General features: G+C 36.8%; 1 protein-coding gene across 1 annotated transcript in view; it reads left to right on the top strand.

Moving 5' to 3' along the window:
• The window catches only part of SLCO6A1 (solute carrier organic anion transporter family member 6A1), a 98077-nt gene extending 73375 nt beyond the window's left edge, over window positions 1-24702 (top strand). The window contains 8 exon segments of the mRNA XM_068981131.1: window positions 4006-4193; window positions 19031-19095; window positions 21444-21581; window positions 23374-23486; window positions 23710-24373; window positions 24376-24465; window positions 24468-24563; window positions 24566-24702. Coding sequence (XP_068837232.1) covers window positions 4006-4193; window positions 19031-19095; window positions 21444-21581; window positions 23374-23486; window positions 23710-24373; window positions 24376-24465; window positions 24468-24563; window positions 24566-24702 — 1491 coding nt within the window.
• Window positions 24703-25066: the final 364 nt, after the last annotated feature.

The raw sequence follows: 25066 nt of genomic DNA, 5'->3' as shown, positions 1-25066 counted from the left end.
AGGTCTATTTGTAGTAGCCTACTTATGTTTGTTCCTCTAGTTTTAAGCCAATTATTCTTGTCATTTTGCATACTTTGTAATGATATATGAAATCCTAAACATTATATATAAAAATATATCAACATAATTATACAACCATCTATTTCTCTATTTTGGCTTCATGCATTTTCAAACTCTCTCATTGTGTGCATAACATTAATAATTGTCACAGCTTCTTGATGAATTGTTTATCTTTACAAAATGTTCTTTCCAACTCTGATAATACTCTTTTTCTTGAAGTATATTTTGTGTATTAAATAGTCACTATAGATTTTCTTGCTGATTTCATGGTGCATCTTATTTCTATCATTTTATTTTCCAATGGTTTGTGTCTTTATGTTTAAAGTCTCTCCCGTAGCCTGTGGATAATATGCTTTTGCTTTTTTCCAGGTTTCTGCTAATGTCTGTGTTTCAACTGGCATTTTTAGACAACTGACAATTATTGTAATTATTGATATTGTAGAGTTAGATCTGTCTTCCTCTTTTATTATTTGGATTGAATGTTTTTTTAATGTTTCAGTTTTAATTTAACTTTGCCATTTTGGTTATATCTCTTTGGTTATAACTCCACAGAGCCTAATATCTTGTAATTCTATCATCTGTTCACTAAACTTTGTTCATATTTTCACTTTTCCTGTTGGTCAGCTTAGGTTCTATGGCCTACAGTTGTTTGTTGTGCTAGATATCTACTTTTCACCTTCTCTACCTACTCATTGTTCCAGAAGACTGGACTATAAAATGAGAGTTTCTTTGCCCTCTAGCTTCAGACTGGATTATATGCTAGCAAGAAGTCCCAGGAGAACATCAGAAATATGGGGTAGGAGAAAATAAAGTCATTGGGTTTATTTTCTTGGTTCCCTCTCCGTGCCTTGGACTGACCGCTCTTGCCCTGCAAAGCTTAGTTTCTTTCAGGGAGGCCTTCTCCATATGACTTTCTCCTTCTGGTAACCATTCTTATCCTCAGTTCAGTTCAGTTCAGTCGCTCAGTCATGTCCGACTCTTTGAGACCCCATGAATTGCAGCACGCCAGGCCTCCCTGTCCATCACCAACTCCCAGAGTTCACTCAAACTCACATCCATCGAGTCGGTGATGCCTTCCAGCCATCTCATCCTCTGTCGTCCCCTTCTCCTGCTGCCCCCAGTCCCTCCCAGCATCAGTCTTTTCCAATGAGTCAACTCTTCTCATAAGGTGGCCAAAGTATTGGAGTTTCAGCTTTAGCATCATTCCTTCCAAAGAACACCCAGGGCTGATCTCCTTTAGAATGGACTGGTTTGGAGACTCTTGCAGTCCAAGGGACTCTCAAGAGTCTTCTCCAACACCACAGTTCAGACATCAATTCTTCAGTGCTCAGCTTTCTTTACAGTCCAACTCTCACATCCATACATGACCACTGGAAAAACCATAGCCTTGACTAGACGGACCTTTGTTGGCAAAGTAATGTCTCTGCTTTTGAATATGCTATCTATGTTGGTCATAACTTTCCTTCCAAGGAGTAAGCGTCTTTTAATTTCATGGCTGCAGTCACCATCTGCAGTGATTTTGGAGCCCAGAAAGATAAAGTCTGACACTGTTTCCACTGTTTCCCCATCTATTTCCCAAGAAGTGATGGGACCAGATGCCATGATCTTCGTTTTCTGAATGTTGAGCTTTAAGCCAACTTTTTAACTCTTCTCTTTCATTTTCATCAAGAGGCTTTTTAGTTCCTCTTCACTTTCTGCCACAAGGGTGGTGTCATATGCATATTAAATCTACTTTTAAAATACATGCTGCATCTGATTATCTTCATCATTTTCTTTGATACCTGGGCCCCAATCACCACTGACTTGCATCTTATTTCAATAGCCTTTTAACTTTTCTCTGCTTTCACAGTTCAGTAGTATCAATATAGATGCTAAAGTGGTCCTTTTAAATATATCACTTATACATATACCCCTCTAATGATTTCATATTGCTAAGAATATAAACCAAAGTTCTTAATTGTTCTTGCAATTACCTACCAGTTTCTGTATAAATCCTTTCCTCATTACTCTGATCTTGTTTTCTCTTAGTTTTCTTTATGTCCACTCTGATTCAACCAAATTTTTCACCTTGTTTTCTTTAAACTTGTCAAGCAAGTTCAAGTCCCAAGTCTTTTTAATTTCTATTTTATTTTTCCTACCTGGAATATACTTCTTTCAGATGGCTACAGTGGCTCACTTCCTTACCTTCTTCAAATCTCTGCTTAAATATCGCTGTATCATTGTGGCATTACCCAACCATGCAAAACTCACCCCTACCATCTCTCTGAATTTTCCTTCCTTTATTTTTTTTCTCCATAGTATTCATCACCATGTTCTCCATTAAAGGTTCTTTTTATATATTAAAAAATCACTTATCTTATGCCAGTAAATTTTCTGCATGAGGGCAGGGATTTCTGTGGTGTGTTTACTTTGTTTTCATAATACCTAGAATGATGTTTCATACAAGGGCATTATAAAAAAAATATGATGGAAAGAATGATTTGCTCTTTGGGTATTTCTATTTTTGTTTAACATATCCAGCAACCACTTAGCAGCTTCCCTAAACAACTGATATGACTTTTGTACCATCATTTTCTGAATCACTGAGGCTCAAGTCATTTTTATTTTCCCTTATTTTTTTACCAGTAACTTAGTTGAATATTTCTACTGAATTTTTAAAAATTATTACTATTAGTATGAGCAAACTCAGGGAGACAGTGAAGGACAGAGAAGCCTGGTGTGCTGCCGTACATAGAGTCACAAAAAGTTGGATGTGACTTAGCGACTGAACAACAAAATTACTTAATTTAGAATCTTTTCAATATATTAGCAAACTGCTTACTAGTTTTTGTAGCTCCAGCTCTGTTTAGCTCTTCTTAGAAAATGTCACCTATTCATCTTCCTTGAATTACCAGTACTAAAATAACAACCTGAAGTTTTTATTGGTTCTCATTAGGGACTACATTATGACTTACATTGACTTTAGGTACTTTTGCCTTTGTAAATCTCTTCTTTCACTTAAAACAAAAGAAAGAGAGAGAGAATTTGATTTAATGTTCAACTGCAATGGTGTAAAGACAAATATGATCCAGACTTGATACATTATAATATATTTCTTTATTATGACATTTATTTTTTCTCTGATTTTAAAAGACACTAAAATTAAAACCTCTGTTTTGGTCCTGAAAGTATTGTGGGCCCTAGGCACACTGTGCCTCCTCTGCCTAACAGATAGCAGCCCTGTCATCATCACATACAGAGTAAAGTCTTATCTTTTCATCACAGTTCTAAAACTGTCTGTAATTGAGTAATTCTCCTTAGTTCAAATCCCATCTAAAATTCCATTTTGTTCATTATATTTTCCTTATTCATTCTCAACCCATATCTCTCTCAGTTATTGTACAATTAAATATAACTATTTTTAGTGAAATTTCTTAAATTAATGGACTATTTCCTAAGTAACTATAATTGTATATTCACATGTACACAATTCTTTGTTAGGTAAAATGCCTTGATATTATTTATCATGAGTGCTTAATTTATATATTAACAACAACGATGATTTAATGTAAGTATGTTTACTAATTGGGCTTTCCCGGTGGCTCAGCAGTAAAGAATCTGTATGCAATGCAGGAGATGCGGGTTCAATCCCTGTATCAGGAAGATCCCCTAGAGGAGGAAATGGCAACCTACTCCAGTATTCTTGCCTGGAAAATCCCATGGACAGAAGAGCCTGGTAGGCTACAGACCATGGGGGTTGGACATAACTTAAGAGTTATGTCCACAAAGAGTTGGACATAACTTAGTGACTAAAACAACAAATATCAGCAACACAGCAAAAAATATTTACTAATAAAACTGCCTAGTCTCCCTACAGTTAATGATTTAATTTTTATTTTATGACTATAAGAGCTTTTACCTTATGATTATATTTCTAAAGACTGTTTCCTATCTTCATTTTCATAGACATACTACAATTGTTCTTGCATTAAAGAAGGAATAGCAACCTCAGATGATCAGGGTGATTTTATTGATGCATCAAGTGGGATATGTGATCCAAAGTGTTATAAATTACCTTTGTTCATTGCTTTTATCTTTGCTACAATTGTATTTTCTGCTTTTGCTGGTGTACCAAGCATCCTGACCATCCTTCGGTGTGTATATGTTATTCATAATCATTATTCATTTAATACATGTGAAAGACAATTTTAGGAAGCTTTTAGAATATTCCAGTAAATAATTTAAGCTTTTGTTTCAAGGTAGCAACTGCTCGAGGGGAAAATTGTTATATTTTCAAAATTCTTGTATGTGCTTAATCTTCTAATTCATTTGCAGAAGTTATGTAGAAAACAGATTTAGTTTAATTTAAAACTAAACATTAATTTTACATACCTGGAAATTTCATCGATATAGGAAAAATCTTAATTTTAACACATTATTTCAATGTTCATTCACTCGTTATAGATATTTATTGGCTACTTATTTCTATATTAGCCAGTTTGACTATAAGAAAACATCAGTGTCATCAATAAAGGAACAAAATAATAGCTTCTAGAATTTTGGAATTTTAATATATAAGTTTATTATTATTCTAAAATAAACAAACACTTGTTATTCATTTATTCTTCCTGAATATATGAAGTATATTTAATATTTTTATCATAGTAACAGAATAATTGGTCATTATTTTCAATTTTTTTTTTCAAAAGGCTAACATAAATCCTTAGGTCATGAGAAGCAATTTGTTGTCTGCTAGAAAAATAGACTAGAAAACATGAATAAATATATGCCAACGAAAAGTCTAAGTTGGGCATATATGGTGTCTGTCTGTAGTGAACTTGCAGTTTAAATGGTGACAAAACTTGAACATATCTGTAGGTGGGCTTTTAGTTTATTCACCTGTATCTGGTACTGAAACTACAAAGACCTTGTATGGACCTGTCTTTATGTTGCCTAGAGTTTAATAGGAGGAGAAAAACACATAAAAAGGAGTGAAGTGAGTACTCAGAATGCCTTGATTAGAGCTTGTACAGGTTGACCTGGGAACAAAGGAGAAAAAATGGTCATTTTTATTTAGGATGATTTGGAAATGCTTACAGACAATGTGGCACTTGAACTGAGTCATAAAGATGAGTGATTTCTCATGATGCAAGCAAACAGGGGACAGTTCTTAACAGGAAAAATAAGTAGGGAATGTAAGGCAAAAGTGTGTGAACTATACTGGCAAGGAGTTAGTTACAAGAGTACCATGATTGTGAATTGGACAGGGAGATTTGACCTTGATAATGGCCTGGTCATGGAAGGCTTTCTTTGCCATGTTAACATGAATGATGTTATTCTGTGTACACCAGAAAGCCATTGAAGAGAGCAGACTTCAGAAGTAAAAGTTATCAAATACGTGTTTGAGATATATTACTTTGAAGATAGTCTGGGTGCTGGAGCTGATGGGGGAAAACTGGAAACAAAGAAAAGAACTTAGGAAACCATTTTAGAATTTATCTCTACTTAAAGAGAGAAAGAATAGATCATAACTGAGAAATATTTAGTTTGGATAAAAGGGCAAGGTTATTAATTTGATGTTCCTGGTATAAAATGTGGAAAAATGTAGTACTACATTACTGCTAGTAAAGTAATGCTCAAAATTCTCCAAGCCAGGCTTCAGCAATATGTGAACCGTGAACTTCCAGATGTTCAAGCTGGATTTAGAAAAGGCAGAGGAACCAGAGATCAAATTGCCAACATCTGCTGGATCATGGAAAAAGCAAGAGAGTTCCAGAAAAACATCTATTTCTACTTTATTGACTATGCCAAAGCCTTTGACTGTGTAGATCACAGTAAACTGTGGAAACTTCTGAAAGAGATGGGAATACCAGACCACTTGACCTGCCCCTTGAGAAACCTATATGCAGGTCAGGAAGCAACAGTTAGAACTGGACATGGAACAATAGACTGGTTCCAAATAGGAAAAGGAGTACATCAAGGCTGTATATTGTCACCCTGCTTATTTAACTTCTATGCAGAGTACATCATGAGAAACGCTGGGCTGGAAGAAGCACAAGCTGAAATCAAGATTGCCGGGAGAAATATGCAGATGACACCACCCTTATGGCAGAAAATGAAGAGGAACTGAAAAGCTTCTTGATGAAAGTGAAAGAGGAGAGTGAAAAAGTTGGCTTAAAGCTCAACATTCAGAAAACTAAGATCACGGCATCCGGTCCCATCACTTCATGGCAGACAGATGGGGAAACAGTGGAAACAGTGTCATACTTCATTTTGGGGGGCTCCAAAACCGCTGCAGATGGTGATTGCAGCCATTAAATTAAAGACGCTTACTTCTTGGAAGGAAAGTTATGACCAACCTCGATATCATATTCAAAAGCAGAGATATTACTTTGCCAAAAAAGGTCCATCTAGTCAAGCCTATTGTTTTTCTAGTAGTCATGTATGGATGAGAGAGTTGGACTGTGAAGAAGGCTGAGCACCGAAGAACTGATGCTTTTGAACTGTGGTGTTGGAGAAGACTCTTGAGAGTCCCTTGGACTGCAAGAAGAACCAACCAGTCCATTCTAGAGGATATCAGCCCTGGGTGTTCTTTGGAAGGACTGATGCTAAAGCTGAAACTCCAGTACTTTGGCCACCTCATGCGAAGAGTTGACTCTGGAAAAGACTCTGATGCTGGGAGGGATTAGGGGCAGGAGGAGAAGGGGACGTTAGAGGATGAGATGGCTGGATGGCACCACCAACTCGATGGATGTGAGTTTGAGTGAATTCCGGGAGATGGTGATGGACAGGGAGGCCTGGCCTTCTCCAATTCATGGGGTCGCAAAGAATCAGACACGACTGAGCGACTGAACTGAACTGAACTGATGTCCAGATACCTAGTCTGGGAACTAAATGAATGATAATCCATTAACTGAGATAAGAAATTCAAGAAGAGAAAGCCCAGATTGGTGATAATGATTAAAGTATTGATCATGCCTTATTTAAAGTTCATGTGAAACTAGTGAGCAAATATTCTCAGCAGTGAGATGACAAAGATGATGTAATTTTCTAGAAGTCTGGTTCTGAATCTTCTCACTTCTGATAACTATACAAAGCAATAAGAAGAATAAAACACATAAATATGCACACACAAACACACATGAGCACACTTATAATGTTGTTTTAGTATAGTTATGGACAAAAAAAGAGTTGTAATTACATATAAATATTACCAAAATTGAAGTAGAACAAGGAATCAGATAGTAGATTCACAAAGATATCACAAAAAGATACAGAAAATGTTGAGAGAGTCTTGGAATTGACAGATCTCAATATCTCCAGCATATATTACTGTTTCTTGGAAGGTGAGAGTTCCACCTTAAGATGAAAGTTCTGGGAGTAAGACCTAGGTAGATAAGTCAGAGCAGATTATTTTTGGAAAGAATGGGAGAAAAGCTTTGCAAAATGCCTTCGAGGTCCAGACAGCAGATCTCAAAAAGTGCCAGCAAAATGTACCTTCTATAAATGAATACATAACCTTGGAAAGCAAGAAATATGAAGAGATCTCAGAAGCTCAGAGCTGGCAATAGAAGTTCTTTTCAAGCAGGCCAGGTTTGCAGGAATGGAGACGGTGTAACCACACATAGGGACTATATTAAAACCCCTCCTCTATATAAACAGAGAAGATCTCTTCAGTTTTGAAGCTTGGAAACCTGTTGCATGTTCCATTCCCATAACTTTCTGCCTCTAGTTTAAGAAAATGCATCTCATTCAAATATGGTTAAGTAAAAATGGATAAAAAAGGAAGAGTTCCTTCCTACATACCAAATAATTATGGTAAAATAAATTAAAATTATTAAGCATTACTTTGCTATAGACAGTGAAAATGCTCCAGAACAATGTTACCATGAATCCAATAAAAATATAAGCATAGCTATATGTTAACTGAATGCAGAGCTCCAGAGAATAGCAAGGAGAGATAAGAAAGCCTTCTTAAGTGAACTGTGCAGAGAAAATAGAAGAAAACAGTTGAATGGGAAAGACTAGAGGTCTCTTCAAGAAAATTGGAAATACCAAGGGAACATTTCATGCAAAGATAGGCACAATAAAGGACAAAAACAATATGGACCTATTAGAAACAAAAGATATTAAGAAGAGGTGACAAGAATACATAAAAGAACATTAAAAAAAAAAAAGTCTTAATGACCCAAGTAACCATGATGGTATGGTCACTCACCCAGAGCCAGACATCCTGGAGTGTGAAGTCAAGTGGGCCTTAGGAAGCATTACTGCAAACAAATCTAATGGAGGTGATGGAATTGCAGCTATTTCAAATCTTAAAAGATGATGCTGTAGAAGTTCTGCACTCAATATATCAACAAATTTGGAAAACTGAGCAGTGGTCACAGGATTGGAAAAGGTCAGTTTTCATTCCTATCCCAAAAGAAAGGCAATGCCAAAGAATATTCCAACTCTGATACAGTTGTGCTCATTTCACCTGGAGCAAGGTAATTCTCAAAATCCTTCAAGCTGGACTTCAATAGTATATGAACCAAGAACTTCCAGATATATAAGCTGGATTTAGAAAAGGCAGAGGATGCCAAGAGCTGACTCATTGGAAAAGACCCTGATGCTGGGAAAGATTGAGGGCAGGAGGAGAAGGGGACGACAGAGGATGAGATGGTTGGATGGCATCACCGATCAATGGACATGAGTTTGAGCAAGCTATGGGAGACAGTGAAGGATAGGGAGGCCTGGCATGCTGCAGTCCATGGGGTTGCAGAGAGTCGGACACGACTGAGCCACTGAACAAAAACAAAAATGTGGCCTAGAAGGCAGAGGGTGGAGAATATAAAAAAAGAGTAAGAAATGTATTAGTGAGAAGAGACAAATATAGAAGGTAGGAAAAGGAGATCCAGTGTGCACAGACAACTGACAAAAATTGGAGAAGTAAACAGGGTAAAGATCAAAAGAAGGAAAACTTGCTGGCTGCCTAATAGGTGGGGAGACTAGAGATATTATTATTTCATTTTAGTTTTTCAACCTTATGCTCAGCTTAGTATTAGTCTTAGTTCTAGTATTAATTAATTAAGTATGCCAGCTAATGTAAGTGGTTAAATCTATGTAGTTAAATCCAAGTAGTATAACATATGAAGTTTAAGGTGCTTGATGCCAGTCATCAGACCTTTTATCAAAGTATATCTAGTTATTTGCCTTGCTGTCAGTTCTTAAAGAGTATCTAGTATCTCAACATTGAGATATATTGTGGTAAAATTATTGGATTTAAAAATGAAGAAAAAGTCCTTTTGTCATCTAAAAAAAAGAGAGAACTCAAAAATGTTTTGAATCAAATTTCTCATCGGTAGCATTCATCTCCTGAAAACTAGCCAAACAAAAGATCCTCAAGGAAAGAAAACATTAGCTCATTATTTCATCATCAAAAAACTATTTTACAGTTATAAACAATTTGTATATGGATATATGCAGGAAATATTGATACCATTTTTACAGATATTTTATTGAAGCATAATACATTTTCAGAAGACCGTGCTAAATTGCCAGTATAGATTGATAGATTTTTACAAAGTGAAGACATCTATGTAACCAGAGTCCAGCTGAAGAAACAGATAATTCAACTATTTCAAAAACTTTGCCTCCACCTCCTTTCTTATCTAAATCCTTAATCCCTAAGATTACCACTCTCTTGACTTCTGCAATGAATAGGTTAATTTGTCCTATTTTTGAAGTTTATGCAGAAACAGGAGGATACAGCATATAGTTATTTGTGTCTGCATCTCGTTACTTAAGACGGGCTTATGAGTCATTCATATAGTTGCAAATAGCAGAAATTCACCTTTATTTCTCTATCGCAGTGCTATCCATTCAGATTTTCTAAAATGATGGAAATGTTCTGTATCTCTAATGTTCATTATAGCCTCTGGCCACATGTGCTATCGTGCATTTGAAACGTGGTCAGTGTGAATGAAGCACTGAACTCTAATTTTATTTAATTTTAACTGACTTAAATTTAAGTAGGCACATGTGGGTAATAGTTACCATATTGTACAGAATGGTTTTATACTAGTCCATTGAGTAAATATACTGAAATTTATTCTTTCTATAGTTAATGTTGTTCCCACTTTAGGCTAATATAATTACTATTTCTATGAACATGGTTTTACTTGTCTTTTGGAAAAAATGAATACATTTCTGTTGACTACATATATAAACAGAATTTATGAATCATAGTATGTTAAGCATTTTAATAAATATTTAAAGTATTTGCATAAGTGCATAAGTTCTTCTAGCAGTCTACTTTTGTGTTACTGTGGATATTTCATTGTAATCTTAATTTCCTTATTCATAGGACTAATATTATCGAACATATTTTCTTTTATTCATCAGCCATTCAGTTCAGTTCAGTTCAGTTGCTCTGTCTGACTCTCTGAGACCCCATGAACCACAGCATGCCAGGCCTCCCTGTCCATCGCCAACTTCCAGAATCCACCCAAACCCATGTTCATCGATTTGGTGATGCCATCCAGCCATCTCATCCTCTGCTGTCCCCTTCTCCTCCTGCCCCCAATCACTCCCAGCATGAGGGTCTTTTCCAATGAGTCAACTCTTCACATGAGGTGGCCAAAGTATTGGAGTTTCAGCGTTAGCATCAGTTCTTCCAATGAACACCCAGGACTGATCTTCTTTAGGATGGACTGGTTGGATCTCCTTGCAGTCCAAGGGACTTTCAAGAGTCTTCTCCAACACCACAGTTCAAAAGCATCAATTCTTCAGAGCTCAGCTTTCTTCACAGTCCAACTCTCACATCCATACATGACACTGGAAAAACCATAGCATTGACTAGATGGACCTTTGCTGGCAAAGTAATGTCTCTGCTTTTGAATATGCTATATAGGTTGGTCATAACTTCTCTTCCAAGGAGTAAGTGTCTTTTAATTTCATGGCTGTAATCACCATCTGCAGTGATTTTGGAGCCCCCCAAAATAAAGTCAGCCACTGTTTCCACTGTTTCCCCATCTATTTCCCATGAAGTGATTGGACCAGATGCCATGATCTTAGTTTTCTGAATGTTGAGCTTTAAGCCAACGTTTTTTACTCTCCTCTTTCACTTTCAAGGGGCTTTTTAGTTCTTCTTCACTTTCTGCCTTAAGGGTGGTGTCACCTCCATATCAGGTTATTGATATTTCTCCCAGCAATCTTGATTCCAGCTTGTGTTTCTTCCAGCCCAGTGTTTCTTCCATCCCAGTGTTTCTCATGATGTACTCTGCATAGAAGTTAAATAAGCAGGGTGACAATATACAGCCTTGACGTACTCCTTTTCCTATTTGGAACCAGTCTGTTGTTCTATGTCCAGTTCTAACTGTTGCTTTCTGACCTGCATAAAGATTTCTCAGGAGGCAGGTCAAGTGGTCTGGGGTTCCCATCTCTTTCATAATTTTCCACAGTTTGTAGTGATCCACACAGTCAAAGGCTTTGGCATAGTCAATAAAGCAGAAGTAGATGTTTTTCTGGAACACTCTTGCTTTTTCCATGATCCAGCGGATGTTGGCAATTTGATCTCTGGTTCCTCTGCCTTTCCCAAATCCAGCTTGAACATCTGGAAGTTCACAGTTCACGTACTGTTGAAGCCTGGCTTGGAGAATTTTGCTCATTACTTTGTATTTCTAGGTGATTAAAATCACCTAGTCAATGTCCATTAAAAAAAGATGCTGAGATTTGGTTTGGAATGTCTTTGAATCAATTTGGGAGCATTGCTCTACTTACCACACTGAGTCGGTTGATAAATCAGTGAAGTATGATTCCTTCATTTGTTTAAATTTTCATGTATTTCTCCAATAAGGCTTCATAATTTTCTTTTCCAAAGTGAAGGTCTTAAACCTCCTTCAATAGATTCAGTCCTAGGTAACTGTTTGTCATATTTAGTATAGCATAGTATGATATACCAGAGAAGGCAATGGCACCCCACTCCAGTACTCTTGCCTGAAAACTCCCGTGGATGGAGGAGCCTGGTAGGCTGCAGTCCATGGGGTCGCTGAGAGTTGGACATGACTCAGTGACTTCACTTTCATGCATTGGAGAAGGAAATGGCAACCTACTCCAGTGTTCTTGCCTGGAGAATCCCAGGGACAGGGGAGCCTGGTAGGGTCGCACAGAGTCGGACACGACTGAAGCAACTTAGCAGCAGCAGCAGCAGTATAATATACTGAACAGTATAGTATAATATACTTGTTTATTACTGATTTGAAAGAAATGCAATTTATTCTTGTGCTTTTATCCTGTATCCTGTGACAGCATTCATGTTAATTTCTAATAGTTAGTTGGTAGATTACTTCAGATTTTGTATACAATGTAGAAGAAAATTCACCACAGTAGAACTGCGAAGGATAAAGGCTTTATTTGGGGCCTGAGAATTCCAGTACTGAAGACATTGGTTTGAGCGAGTTGAAATATGTTCCAAGAAGGAGATAAAATGTAGGTGTTTGTAAAGGCAAACCCCACAAGGCTGCAAAGTTGCTTCAGAAGAATTATGCTCCCTGCTGGCAAGCTGAAGCTATTTTTATCTTTACATGATTGATTGCTAAAGGCTATCACTAGAGGGAGATTAAGGTTCATTACTGTGACAGGTTGCAGGTTTTTTTTGTAGAGTCCTTGGAACGTGAAAGTCATTCAGTTCTGTCTGGCTTTTTGTGACCCCATGGACTATACAGTCCATGGAATTCTTCAGCCCAGAATACTGGAGTGGGTAGCCTTTCCCTTCTCCAGGGATCTTCCCAACCGAGGGATCAACCCAGGTCTCCTGCATTGCAAGTGGATATTTTACCAGCTGAGCCACAAGGGAAGCCCCAAGAATACTGGAGTGGGTTGCCATTTCTTCCTCCAGGGGATTTTCCTGACCTAGGGATCGAACCCATGTCTTTTACGTTTCCTTCAGTCAGGCAGATTCTTTAACACTGCACCACCTGCGAAGCTCCATTTTCAAGAATAAGGTTGACCTTTTTTTTTTTGAAGTTTGCCTTAGAATTTTCCTTCTTATCAATGTGCTTGTTAGGTTTGGGCATCATTATTAATCTGGTTTTATTATTATGTATTATGTTTTAATTAAATCTTTAGAAGAAATTATTTGTGATGTACCTGGGCCTAGAATTTATTTGTGAGAATATTTTAAATTAAAATTTGTATGTGTGTGCATGTGGCTAATAAATTATTCTTCTTTTTATCTTTATAATTTCTATCATTTTGCTTCTGCATTTTTAGTATTTTTATTTTATTCACCTATGTCTTCTGTGTATTGATATATATGCCTTTTCTACCCAAGTATAAATTTAGCTGCATCCCAGAAGTCTTGATTTATATATTTTTTCTCATACTTTCAAGTATGCCTTTCAATGCTGTCTTTCCCTGAGTCTTCATATTATCTTCACTCTGTGAATGTCTGTGTCCAGATTCTCTCTTCTTATAAGAATGCCAGTCCTATTGGATTAGGGCCTACCCAACTGACCTCATTTTTAACTTAATTATCTCTGTAAAACCCTGTCTCTAATTTGATGACATTCTAAAGTACTGGGGGGTAGAATTTCAGCATATAGATTTTGAAGGGAAGTCAGCCCACAGCAGTAACAAACCATCCCAAATTTAATCACTTAGCAACATTTTTTTCCTCATATTTCATGGTTCTGTGAGTTGACTGGGCTCAACAGAATAGTTCTTGCTTGAGGTTTCTCTGGAGTTGGTGCTCAGATGACGTATAACATTTGAGTTATCTGATAGCATGACTGGGCTAGATTTCCCAGATGGCTGATAATTTAGGCTGAGTTTTGCTAGGAGCCTAGGTAGGGCTGTTGCCAAGTGGCTTTGCTATGTAACTTAAACGTCTGCTAACAAAGTGCAAGAATTCCAAAAGGGAACACCGCAAGTTTTAGTGTTCTAAGAGACACAGGCATAAACTACAAGTGTAAACTGCAAGGCTCCATTTGATCCAGGTTGAAAGTCCAAGAATGCCGTTCTTCTGCATTCTGTTTGTCCAAAAAGTCATGTTTCAAAAGGAGGGTGATTAGATTCCACTTCTTGAGATCAGGAGTAACGTGCATGTCTTAGGGGAAAAAAGAATCAATGATAGCCATCTCAAGCAATTATCTACCACAGTACCTTTCATTGGTTTTGGAAAATACTTTCTATTATCTCTTCACTGCTTCTGCTCCATTCTTAGTCTGCTTACCTTTTGGAAATCAGTTACACAAATTGTTAACCTTTTGCTATATCCATGTATCTTCTCACTTTTACTTTCAGTTTCATTTGTTTTTATGCTCTGTGCTTCACCCTAAGTTTTTTCACTGATCTCCAATGTATTAATCATATTTCCACCTGCTTTTTCAGTTATGTACCCTAGGTTACTAATTCTAGCTGTCTCTGTATCTTATTAGCTTTTAAATTCATCCATGAGTTGACTATAATTAGTGTACTTTAATGTTATAGAATTTTATTTCTTTTTAATATAGTTCTCTGATAATATTCTCTACCTTGTCATTTGTTTCCTTGGACTTATTAGTCCCCTAGATTTAAAATATCTGTCAGGTATCTAGTATCTGAATTTTCTGTAGGATTATTAAAGTTCAGTTTTTCTCTTGACTCTGTCTCTTAAAACACCTGTACTTATTTTTAACCATATGTGAGATTTTATGCACCAAAAAATAATAGAGACTCTGAATGTTAATAACTCCAGAAATATTTTACAATAGCTTTATTAAGAAAGGTAGATAGGAACAGTTACCTGTAAACCAAGCAAAAACTTAGCTGATTTGACGATAGGTTTAAGTTTTTAAAGTAGTAGTATCAGTTGCTCAGTCATGTATGACTTTGTGACCCCATGGACTACAGCTCACCAGGCTCCTCTGTCCGTGGGATTCTCCAGGCAAGAATCTTGGAGTGTGTTGCCATTTCCTTCTCCACATAAGTTTTTTAAAGACCTTATCAATTCTAAGAATGATACTAGGGTATAGTCTTTCAGGAGGATTTAATTGAAAGAAAGGTATGTTAAAAATAAGATCCTTCACTTTTGGTGAGATTTGAACTCCAGTACTTATCTATCCAGCCACAATAGAACTTCTAAGAGCAATATTACCAGTTCTTTTTTACACTGTATTAGAAATAATAGCCAATACATTCAGCTAGGTGTTTAGTAAGGTAACAGAATATAAAAAAATAACAGATACATTGAACTACACACACACACAAATTCAGTTTAAAAATTTAACATTTATTAACTGAAAAGTGAAAATAAATTAAGGTCTATAGTTTGGTTAACAGCAATGAGCCAATGTCAGTTTCCTAGTTTTAATATTATAATTATGGTTATATAAGATTTCACCATTTACTGATGCTGGATGAGGGTACACAGCATGCTTTGTACTATTAATATTTTTACAACTACCTGTGAGTATCAAGATAAATAATAATTTTAAAATAAAGCAAAACACACTTGAATGTCACAAAAACTGGCTTGAACAATTTGGAAGGATATATCTCCTATTATTGAATAGGAAGACCTAACACCACCAATATATCAATTCTCCTTAAGTTAATGTGTAATTTTAGTGTGATAATGAAAATACCAATAGAATTATTGAAGTGTAAAACCTGATTTTAAAGTTTTTTTTTGGAAAAATAAGAGTGGTTTGGGAATCTGAGACAAAGAGGCATGAATAACAGAGGCTTATCCTTATAAGCTAAAATGCACCAGAAAGGCTCAACACTGAAGCAGTATAGTGTTGATTTATGAATAGAATGACATTAAGTTTAGAAATAAATCTCAACCCATGTAGGAAATTAATACAACAAAAGTAAAATTCTAATTAAGTGCATCGAGGAAGTAGATGAGAGCAGGGGTATAAACAAGCATGTCTCTCCAGTATGTGCTCTTTTTATAGTTTTCCAAAACATATAATTATAATACAAATTCAAAAAAACTTATTTTAAAAAAACACAATAATAGAGTCAAATACCTAAATTGTGAGGTCATTGTCAAGTGATGCTTCATGTCATGGAAGTGATGCAGGATGAAATACTTAGCAGCAGGCCAGTGCTCTTTCAGAAGATCACTAGCAAAGTTGAGTTAAATGTATTAAAGGCACAAGGTGGCAGAGGACTAGAGGGATCAAAATTCCAGAGAGAGCAGGGCTTTTAGGGATGTAGTAGGGATCTAAAACCGACCCTCAAAGATTTTTAAGGATCAGATCTAAAACTGACCCTTAAAGAACTGATGTTTTTGCCAGTTCTTGATGAGGGGTAGTATTTCCCTGTTGGCTCAGCAGTAAAGAATCTGCCTGCCAATGCAGGAGATGCACGTTGGATCGCCAGGTCAGGAAGATCCCCTGGAGAAGGAAATGGCAACCCACTCTAGTATTCCTACCTGGAGAATCCTGTGGAAAGAGGAGTCTGGTGTGTTACAGCTCAAGGGGTTGCAAAAGTATCGGACATAACTTGGCGACAAAACAATAACAAAGAAAGACAACATTCCTTTTCCTCTGGACAAATATGACCTGTCTGAAGCTGTGAGGCTTAAGTATAAACAGAGAAGTATGATTTTTCAGTTCTCTCTCCATCAAGGTGCTCATGAAGAAAAATTAGTTCTTCATGTCTTTCCCTTCCATTCCTCATTATTTTAACATGTCTAGGTATTATTCTCACCTGAGATAGGTACCATGGATTAAAGCTAGAAGGTGGATGAGCACTTTCAGGGAAAATGGTGAACTGAAAGAGCAATAGAAATGACCAGGTCCCTGCTTCTCTGATGGACTTGGGAGAGTTGTAAGGACGGAAAAAAAAAGTAGTTTCACTTATAAGTGTTTAATTATAACATTAAAATATACTGCAAAGAAAATGTAGAAGAATGCCAAGAGAAAATTATGGGACAATCTTAATTAGTCTGGGGATTCAGAGAGGGTATCCTTAAAGAAATCACATTTTAACTAAGTCCTACAAGGTGGGGAGTGAGAATTTCACACAGTGGGAACAATATATGCAAAGACTCTGAGCTGAGTGCAAGAAACAGCTTTGTAAGAGTGTTGTGGATAGAATGTAAGCAAAGAGGATGACAAAGGCAAAAGTTATGAGGTGGCGTGCAATGAGACTGATGAGCCATTGAAGGATCTTAGTGGGGCAATGAAATAATCAAAATTTTACCTTAAAAAAATCACTATGGCTGTATGTAGAGAGTGGGCTGAAAGCATTAAAAATGATTTGGGGGAGATAAGGAAACTTCAGGCCAAAAAAAAAAAAAATACAGGCTTGGAATAGGTTAGTGGAATTAGAGATTAAAATCAAAGATAGGGAAAAGGTTATTTTCAAAAATCACAGTATTTTATTATTGATTTGATGAAAGCAAGAAAGGATACTCTTTTTAAAGCATGCCCCATTCTAAATTTTGGGCTTGAAAGCTGCGTGGATGATGATTCTACTTGTGATGGGGGCATGAGGGGGATGCAACTTTTGTGCAAGATAGGAAATGAAGTCTAGAACTTAAGAAAGATATGGGCTGAAAGTATAAACTTATAAGTTATCAGAGATATTGGAAACTGCCTGTTCCATTTTGGAAGAGTACTAATACATGTTTTGTTTATTCCATGAAATTCTTAAACCATCTTATCATAGCCTTACCCCTTAGACAAAATACCAAAAAAATTTCACTTTACTTCCTTTATATGTCTTTAATGAATCTACTCATAATATCAGTTGAAATATTTTTTATTTAAAAACATCATTACCCTTTAAGAATTGGTAAATTTGTTTTCATTTTCCTAGTAGTAAACTTTTCAGAGAAGAGTATGTAATTTTATCAGGTTGATACAGGTGGAGTTATCTCACTTTTTACAAAAGAGTCATAAAATACTGTCCAAATGCTGAATTTTAATACACTGAGTCATTTTTAGGTGACAATATTGGTCATATTTGTTTATTATTCAAGTTCCAGAACAAGGAAATAAAGGATAAGCATAGGATTTGTTTAAATATCCATTTAAATGTAGCTTTGCTTTTTTTACTTTTGAAAATGTTCAAAGGTTGATTACTTTTATTTTAGTTTAGTTTATTTTCCAAACTACTAATATATGACATTATGCATTATGATTTCTTTTTAAAATTAATATTTGGTTTGACCTATACAAAGTACAGAGATCTTCATTCTTTATATATATTTTTAGAAAGTTATTTTTTCATTTATTTCAACTTTTGAATACTGAGGGTAAAATTTAGATTTCCAACAGAAAAGAGATGGCACTCTCCAATTAGAACAAGTAAGGTTGAATAAAGTGGCTCTTTAAAATGTGGGCAGGGTACAAGGCACCCCAAAGTATACAGCTTCAGGTCTCTTACCACCCCCACACCCAAGGGGAGCAAGGGTAGAAAGAGGAGAGGCCTGTAGAGGGGACTGCTTTGCCTAGAGACCTAGTCAGCATGGGAAACTCTTCAGGGAGGAAACCTGGGGCTGAAGACCTTGACGTCACTTTCCTTTCTCACTCTGGAGCACAGCGTTGGCAGAACCCCATCGGTAGCCAGAGGCGAGAGAGTCCCCTGATGAAGTCCATTCAAGTCAGCTTCCCAAGGCAGAGAGCAAGGGAGAGAAAGGTAGAGAACGAATCTCATGGGGACAAAAGGAAGACATCTGAGACAACTGCCCCACAGAATGAAAAATGAGAAGTAGGAAAGGTAGTGCTGTTCACTTTTTTCCAGCAAAGACCGGAGCAGAGAGTTTGGGCCATAAATGCTTCCTCCTTGAGAAGTGCAAGAAGTTTTAAAGTTGGTTGGCAAAGGGCAAAATATGGGGAAATGTGAAGAGCTGTAATTAATTCAACCAGACTGAATTCTGTCAACTGGCTAAAGATTCTTAGTCTAATGGATGCACAGGGAAAAAAAAAGAAAATTACCCCTGAACCTAGCAAGCATTCTCTATAGCTAATAATAATGCTGTTTTGATGATATCATTGCTATTTGCTTGCAGGATTGTGTCTGACAAACAGCGTCCTCTGGCCATGGGTATGACGTTTGTGATTTTGAGAATATGTGGTATGGATTTTTGGCAATCTATTATTAAACTGAATTGAATTGTTTCTCTTTTGATTTATACGTGTCAACATGTATATATAGAATTTCAAACAAATAATAATGATAAACTGACACAAAACAAGTGAATAGGGGAGATGCTTTATAGAATTTAGGAGACAGTATAAAAAGATAATACTTAATGTAAATCCATCTTGTCATATAAAATGTGTATTAATTTTTTATTCAACTAGAAGAAAATCTTTTTATCAGAAATATATTCTTCAAGCTTATACAAATGGTTTGGTAAGCTGAAACAAAGCACATATAAGCACAGAAACTATATTTTACATTCTTGCGTGTTTGAGACGTCATTAACCTAGATTAGTGCTTTAAAATCTTTTCATTGCCAAAGATACTGTATCTGATATTTTAAAAGATTTACATACAAAGAGCAAATTGATTTTTCTGATGGTGATGCACTCTGTACTTCAGGCTTTTTTAAAGTGCAAAAACTATCTTTCAAGTCCACATTAAGCCTATATTAGGAGCTCTGATTCAAGAAGTTGATTTAAAATATTGGTGGGGTAAAGAAACAAGATTAGACTGGGTTGAAGACAAAGACAGACAGTAATAAGGGTCAAGAATGTAGAAAAATTTAAGTGTGGCTCTAATGGGGCATCTGAGAAATTCTTAGATCAGCATTCAGGGTTCAAAATAGCTATTTTGATTGAGAAAGATTAGATTAGATTAGAGGAGATTAGACAGTGATCCAGTGGATAAAGATAGATTCTGAATGGTAGAGGGAGCATAAGAAAGAGGAAGCGGTAGGAAGCGGACAGTTTCCTACCTCAGAAATGGAGCCAGTGAGGCTGGTGCATTTTTGAATGAGAGAGGGTGGGATAAGGTGGTGATTTTTTAGATATGACTGTCTCTAGCTCTCAGAAAATTTAAGCAGATGATAGATGTTACTTGCTCTACATTTAAAAGATAACTTTGCTGCTGGAGAGAAGTATTTATAAAAGATAAATGTGCTTGCTGAAGTCTTAGTCTGGGTTATATTAAATTAGATTCTGGGGGTTGTAATGAAAAAGAGAAATCAAGATATACTTGGAGTTAGTGTTACAAAGATTTATCATGGATTGGAAAAAGCATGGTGGGAAATAGAAAAAAAAAATGAGTTAATAGGCCTCATTTCACTTTGAGCAATTGTAGACAGAGTACCAGCACTCCCTGGGATTGGGAAATCTGGTGATGGGTAGCTTTCTTGATAGGCATCAAAGTCATGACGCATGAGAATTCACAATTTCTTGAGCAAGAAGGTTAGTCATTAGATACGTTAGTTCTGAGAACCCAGATATGTTAGTTCTGAGAATCTAGCTCTAATGTCTTTGGAGTGGTATTTATTTATTTATTTACTTATTCATTTTTTTAAAGATTTCATTCACTTTTATCTGAAAGTGATACTATTGCTGGGAAGATGTTTTCCCTGTGAGTATACAGAGATTTCCCTCAGGCAGCACACAAGTATGCCTCTAGATTTGGGGTCTTCTGAAGCTAGGGCTGCTACAAACATACCGAAGCATTTACTTTTTCATTTACTTTCATTTACTTTTTATTTCTCTCAATATCTCGACACATAACAGATAACACACTGCATTTCAAAACTAATTTTTCAGTCATTGAAAATTTCAGAATTTTAAATCTTTTGGGAGGTACATTGGATTCACAAAATCAGTATTTAGAATCTCTGTTTTAAATACTTCCTCCTAAACATTTAATTCATAAAATAACAAAAATGTTGAGATGTCAACTAGATCAGGGGTCCTCAACCCTTAGGGCATGGACCAGTACTGTTTGGTGGCCTGTTAGGAACCGGGCCACACAGCAGGAGATGAGGGGCAGGTGAGCAAGCGAAGTTTCTTTTGTATTTGCAGTTATACTCCATTGCTCGCATGACCACCTGAGCTCTGCCTCCTGTGAGATCAGTGGTGGCGTAGGAAATGTCATGTGCTTGAGTCATACCCCACCCCCTGCCGCCATCTGTGGGAGGACTGTCTTCCCCGAAACTGGTCCCTGATGCCAAAAAGGTTGAGGACCACTGAACTAAATAAGAGTATGCATACCATTCTAAGAAGATGAGAATCTGCTAGTTTTTTTTTTAATATCTACAAGAATAAGAATTTTCAAAAACACAATTGTGCTTTCAGTTTTTAACAATCCTATTAAAAAATAAATTCTTAGATAATTTAAAATGGTATGTTTAGAGTGATGATGACTAAGTATGTAAGTTTAAGTTTGGGATAAAAATCATTCTGATTCCAGCCTACAGTGTTTTCATGGAGAATTTATCATCATTGCATTTTTGATAGGGACTCTACCTGGACCAGTACTTTTTAAAATAATAAAAGAAACTTCTTGCATCTTTCGGGATACTGAGCGCTGTGGAAGCACTGGAAATTGTTGGATCTATTACAAGACAAAAATGGCCTACCTATCGGTAGCAGTATGTAAGTGATATCTATTGAAGAATGTCAAGAAGTAAAATTGTTTTCTTAAAACTTATGGCTGTTTGGAGTAAGGCATAGTCATAATAAACTAAGAACAAGTGTATACTTTAATTATTAAACTTTATGTTATTATATACAAAATATTTTAGAAACTAAATTACTATGGAATTTATGTATTTGAAATGCTGCATCACATATAAAGCTGTTTTCTGTTAATCTAATGCAATTAAACATCCAGTCCCTCTGTAGGACAGGCCATTGTCACAGAAAGTTCTATGCACACCACTATTCTAGGGCAAAACTTATTCAAGAGGGATCCAGGAACCCTGGGAGCCCACATTAAACTTTGTGTATTTTTGAAATCCTAAAATTCTGTTTGTACAGCCATGAATCTGCTATGGAGGAAGACTGTGGCACTCATCAGATCCTCAAAAGTTTTATCACTCAAAAAAGTTAGGAATTATGTATTTTATCAGTCTGCCAGTTCTCCTTGGTAGCAAGGAAATTCATCAAGCAACTTCGTCAAGTTTGAGTTTTTTTGGTAAAATTTTTATAGAAAATATAAAGAAAGAACACATGTTATAAATGTATAGCTGAACACATTTTTATAAAGTGAGCATATGTATCATTAGCACTCAAATTAAGAAACACAGTATATTAGAATTAATACATGAATTTAGTAAAGTTGCTTAGTATACAATCAATACACAGAAATCATGTGCACAACCAAATACAGAAATAATCTAAAAAATACAGTAACATTAAAAAATCAAGTACCAAGAAAAATTTTGTTGCAAGTTTTATAAAACCTCTACATGGACAAATATAAAATTTATTTGAGGGAAATTATAACCTAAATAAATGAAACAAATGTATCATTCTTACAGATAGGAAGATTTAAAAGTGCCACCTCTCCTAAATTAATTTATAGCCTTGGTGTGGTCACAGAATCCCAGAAGGAAATTTTTTAATTGACAAGGGAATTGAAATTCATATGGGGAGCTGAAGTGCTAAGATCTATCCAAAGAATCTTGAAGAAGAAACAAAATTGAAAGGTATATGCCACCAGATATCAAAACCTACTATCAACTTGTAATAATCAATACAAAAGGGTATTAGTGTGAGTGTCCGCACATTAACCAATAGAACAGAGTAGAGAACCCAGAAATAAACCCACACTTGCACACTCATCTGATAATGACAAAGGAGACACTAGGGGCATAAAAAGGTGGCTTTTTAAGTAAAGGGTAATAGATTACTTTATATCTCCATATCTGAAAAAATGTATCTTGATCCCTACCTTATGTTATATACAAAAATCACTTCTAGATGCACTGAAGATCTAAGTGTGAGAGATTAACAGTAGAATATATTCACAACCTTGAAGTAGGAAAAGACTGCATAAAGAAGGATACAAAAAGCACAAGCTATAAAATTAATTAAAATTAATAAAATTTGATCACCCAAAGGAACAACTGAGAGACAGAAAAGACAACCACAATGTTAGAAGACAGTGGAAAAAGTAAAAAGCTGAAAAAACTAATGTCCAAGACATTTTTTTTAAAACTCCCACAGAACAACAATAAATAAAGGATATATAACTTAATAGAAAAGTGAACAAAACACTGGAAAGAACTCTTTAGAAAAGTGGATAATCAAAGAGTCGTAAAACTCTTTCACAACGGATTTGCCGCCAGGACACAAGTGTCTTGAAAACCACCATTAAACCTAACCAAAAATGGAAAAGGAAAAGACCCCCATCAACACTGTTGTGTCTTCATTGGGCACGTAGATTCAGGGAGGTCTTCTGTGACTGGCCATCTGGTCTACAAATGCGGCGGGATCGACAAAAGAACAGTGGAAACGTTCAAGAAGGAGGCTGCTGAGGTGGAAGGGCTCCTTCAAGTACGTCTGGGTCTTGGACAAACTGAAAGCTGACCGTGCATGGTATCACCATTGCTCTCTCTCCCTGTGAAAATCTGAGACCAGCAAGTGCTGTGTTACCATCACTGATGTCCCCGGACACAGAGGCTTCATCAAAAACGTGGTTACAGGCGCCTCCCAGGCTTACTGTGCTGTTCTGACTGTTGCTGCTGGTGCTGGTGAATTTGAAGCTGGCATCTCCTAGAGTGGGCAGACCCATGAGCATGCCCTTCTGGCTTGCACTCTGGGTGTGAAACAACTAATTGTTGGAGTTAAAATGGATTCCACGGAGCCACCCTACAGCCAGAAGAGATACGAGGAAATTATTAAGGAAGTCAGCGCCTACATTAAGAAAATTGGCCACAGCCCTGACACAGTAGCTTTTGTGCCAATTTCTGCCTGGAATGGTGACAACATGCCGGAGCCAAGTGCTAACAGGCCATCATGGTTTAAGGGATGGAAAGTCACCCGTAAGGATGGCACCCGTCCAGGGTGCCCATGGACCACCCTGCTTGAAGCTCTGGAGTGCATCCTGCCACCAACTCATCCAACTGATAGACCCTTGTGTTTGCGCGTCCAGGATGTCTATAAGATTGGTGGTACTGTCCCTGTGGGTCATATGGAGACTGCTGTTCTCAAACCTGGCATGGTGGTCACCTTTGCTCCAGTCAATGTAACCACTGAAGTGAAGTCTTCAGAAATGCACCATGAAGCACTGAGTGAAGCCCTTCCTGGGGACAATGTGGGCTTCCATGTCAAGAACGTGTCTGTCAAAGATGTTCGTCATGGCAACATGGCTGGTGACAGCAAAAATGACCCATCAATGGAAGCCGCTGGCTTCACAGCTCAGCTGATTATTTTGAACCATCCAGTGCAGGATATGCACCTGTGCTGGACTGTCACACAGCTCACATTGCTTGCAAGGTTGTTGAGCTGAAGGGGGAGATTGATCGTTGTTCTGGAAAAAGCTGGAAGATGGCCCTAAATCCTTGAAATCCGGCGATGCTGCCGTTGTTGATGTGGTTCCTGGCAAGCCCATGTGTGTCGAGAGCTTCTCTGACTTCCTCCCCTGGGCCGTTTTGCTGTGTGTGACATGAGACAGACGGTTGCTGTGGGTGTCATCAAAGCAGTGGGCAAGAAGGCAGCTGGAGCTGGCGAGGTCACCAAGTCTGCCCAGAACGCTCAGAAGGCTGGATGAATGTTATCCCCAGTACCTGCCACCCCAAGTCTTAATCAGTGGTGGAAGAACGGTCTCAGAACTGTTTGTCTCAATAGGCCATTTAAGTTTAATAGCAAAATACTGGTTAATGATAACAATGCATCATAAAACCTTCAGAAGGAAAGGAGAATCTTTGTGGACCATATGTTTTGTGTGTGGCAGTTTAAGTTATTAGTTCTTAAAATCAGTACTTTTTAAAGAAAACAACTTGACCAAAAATCTGTCATGGAATTTGAGACCCATTAATGAAAAGCTTAATGAGAAACCAGTGTCTTCTTTGGGTCAACACTGTAACTCCCTGTAGTACTACTTTGGTAAGAGTTGCTCATAACCTGTTTCTGCT

This window comes from Capricornis sumatraensis, chromosome 9, assembly GCF_032405125.1.
Source record: "Capricornis sumatraensis isolate serow.1 chromosome 9, serow.2, whole genome shotgun sequence".
Lineage (NCBI taxonomy): Eukaryota > Metazoa > Chordata > Mammalia > Artiodactyla > Bovidae > Capricornis > Capricornis sumatraensis.
The sequence above is the reverse complement of the archived record's forward strand: the minus strand, read 5'-3'. Positions and strand labels throughout refer to the sequence as shown.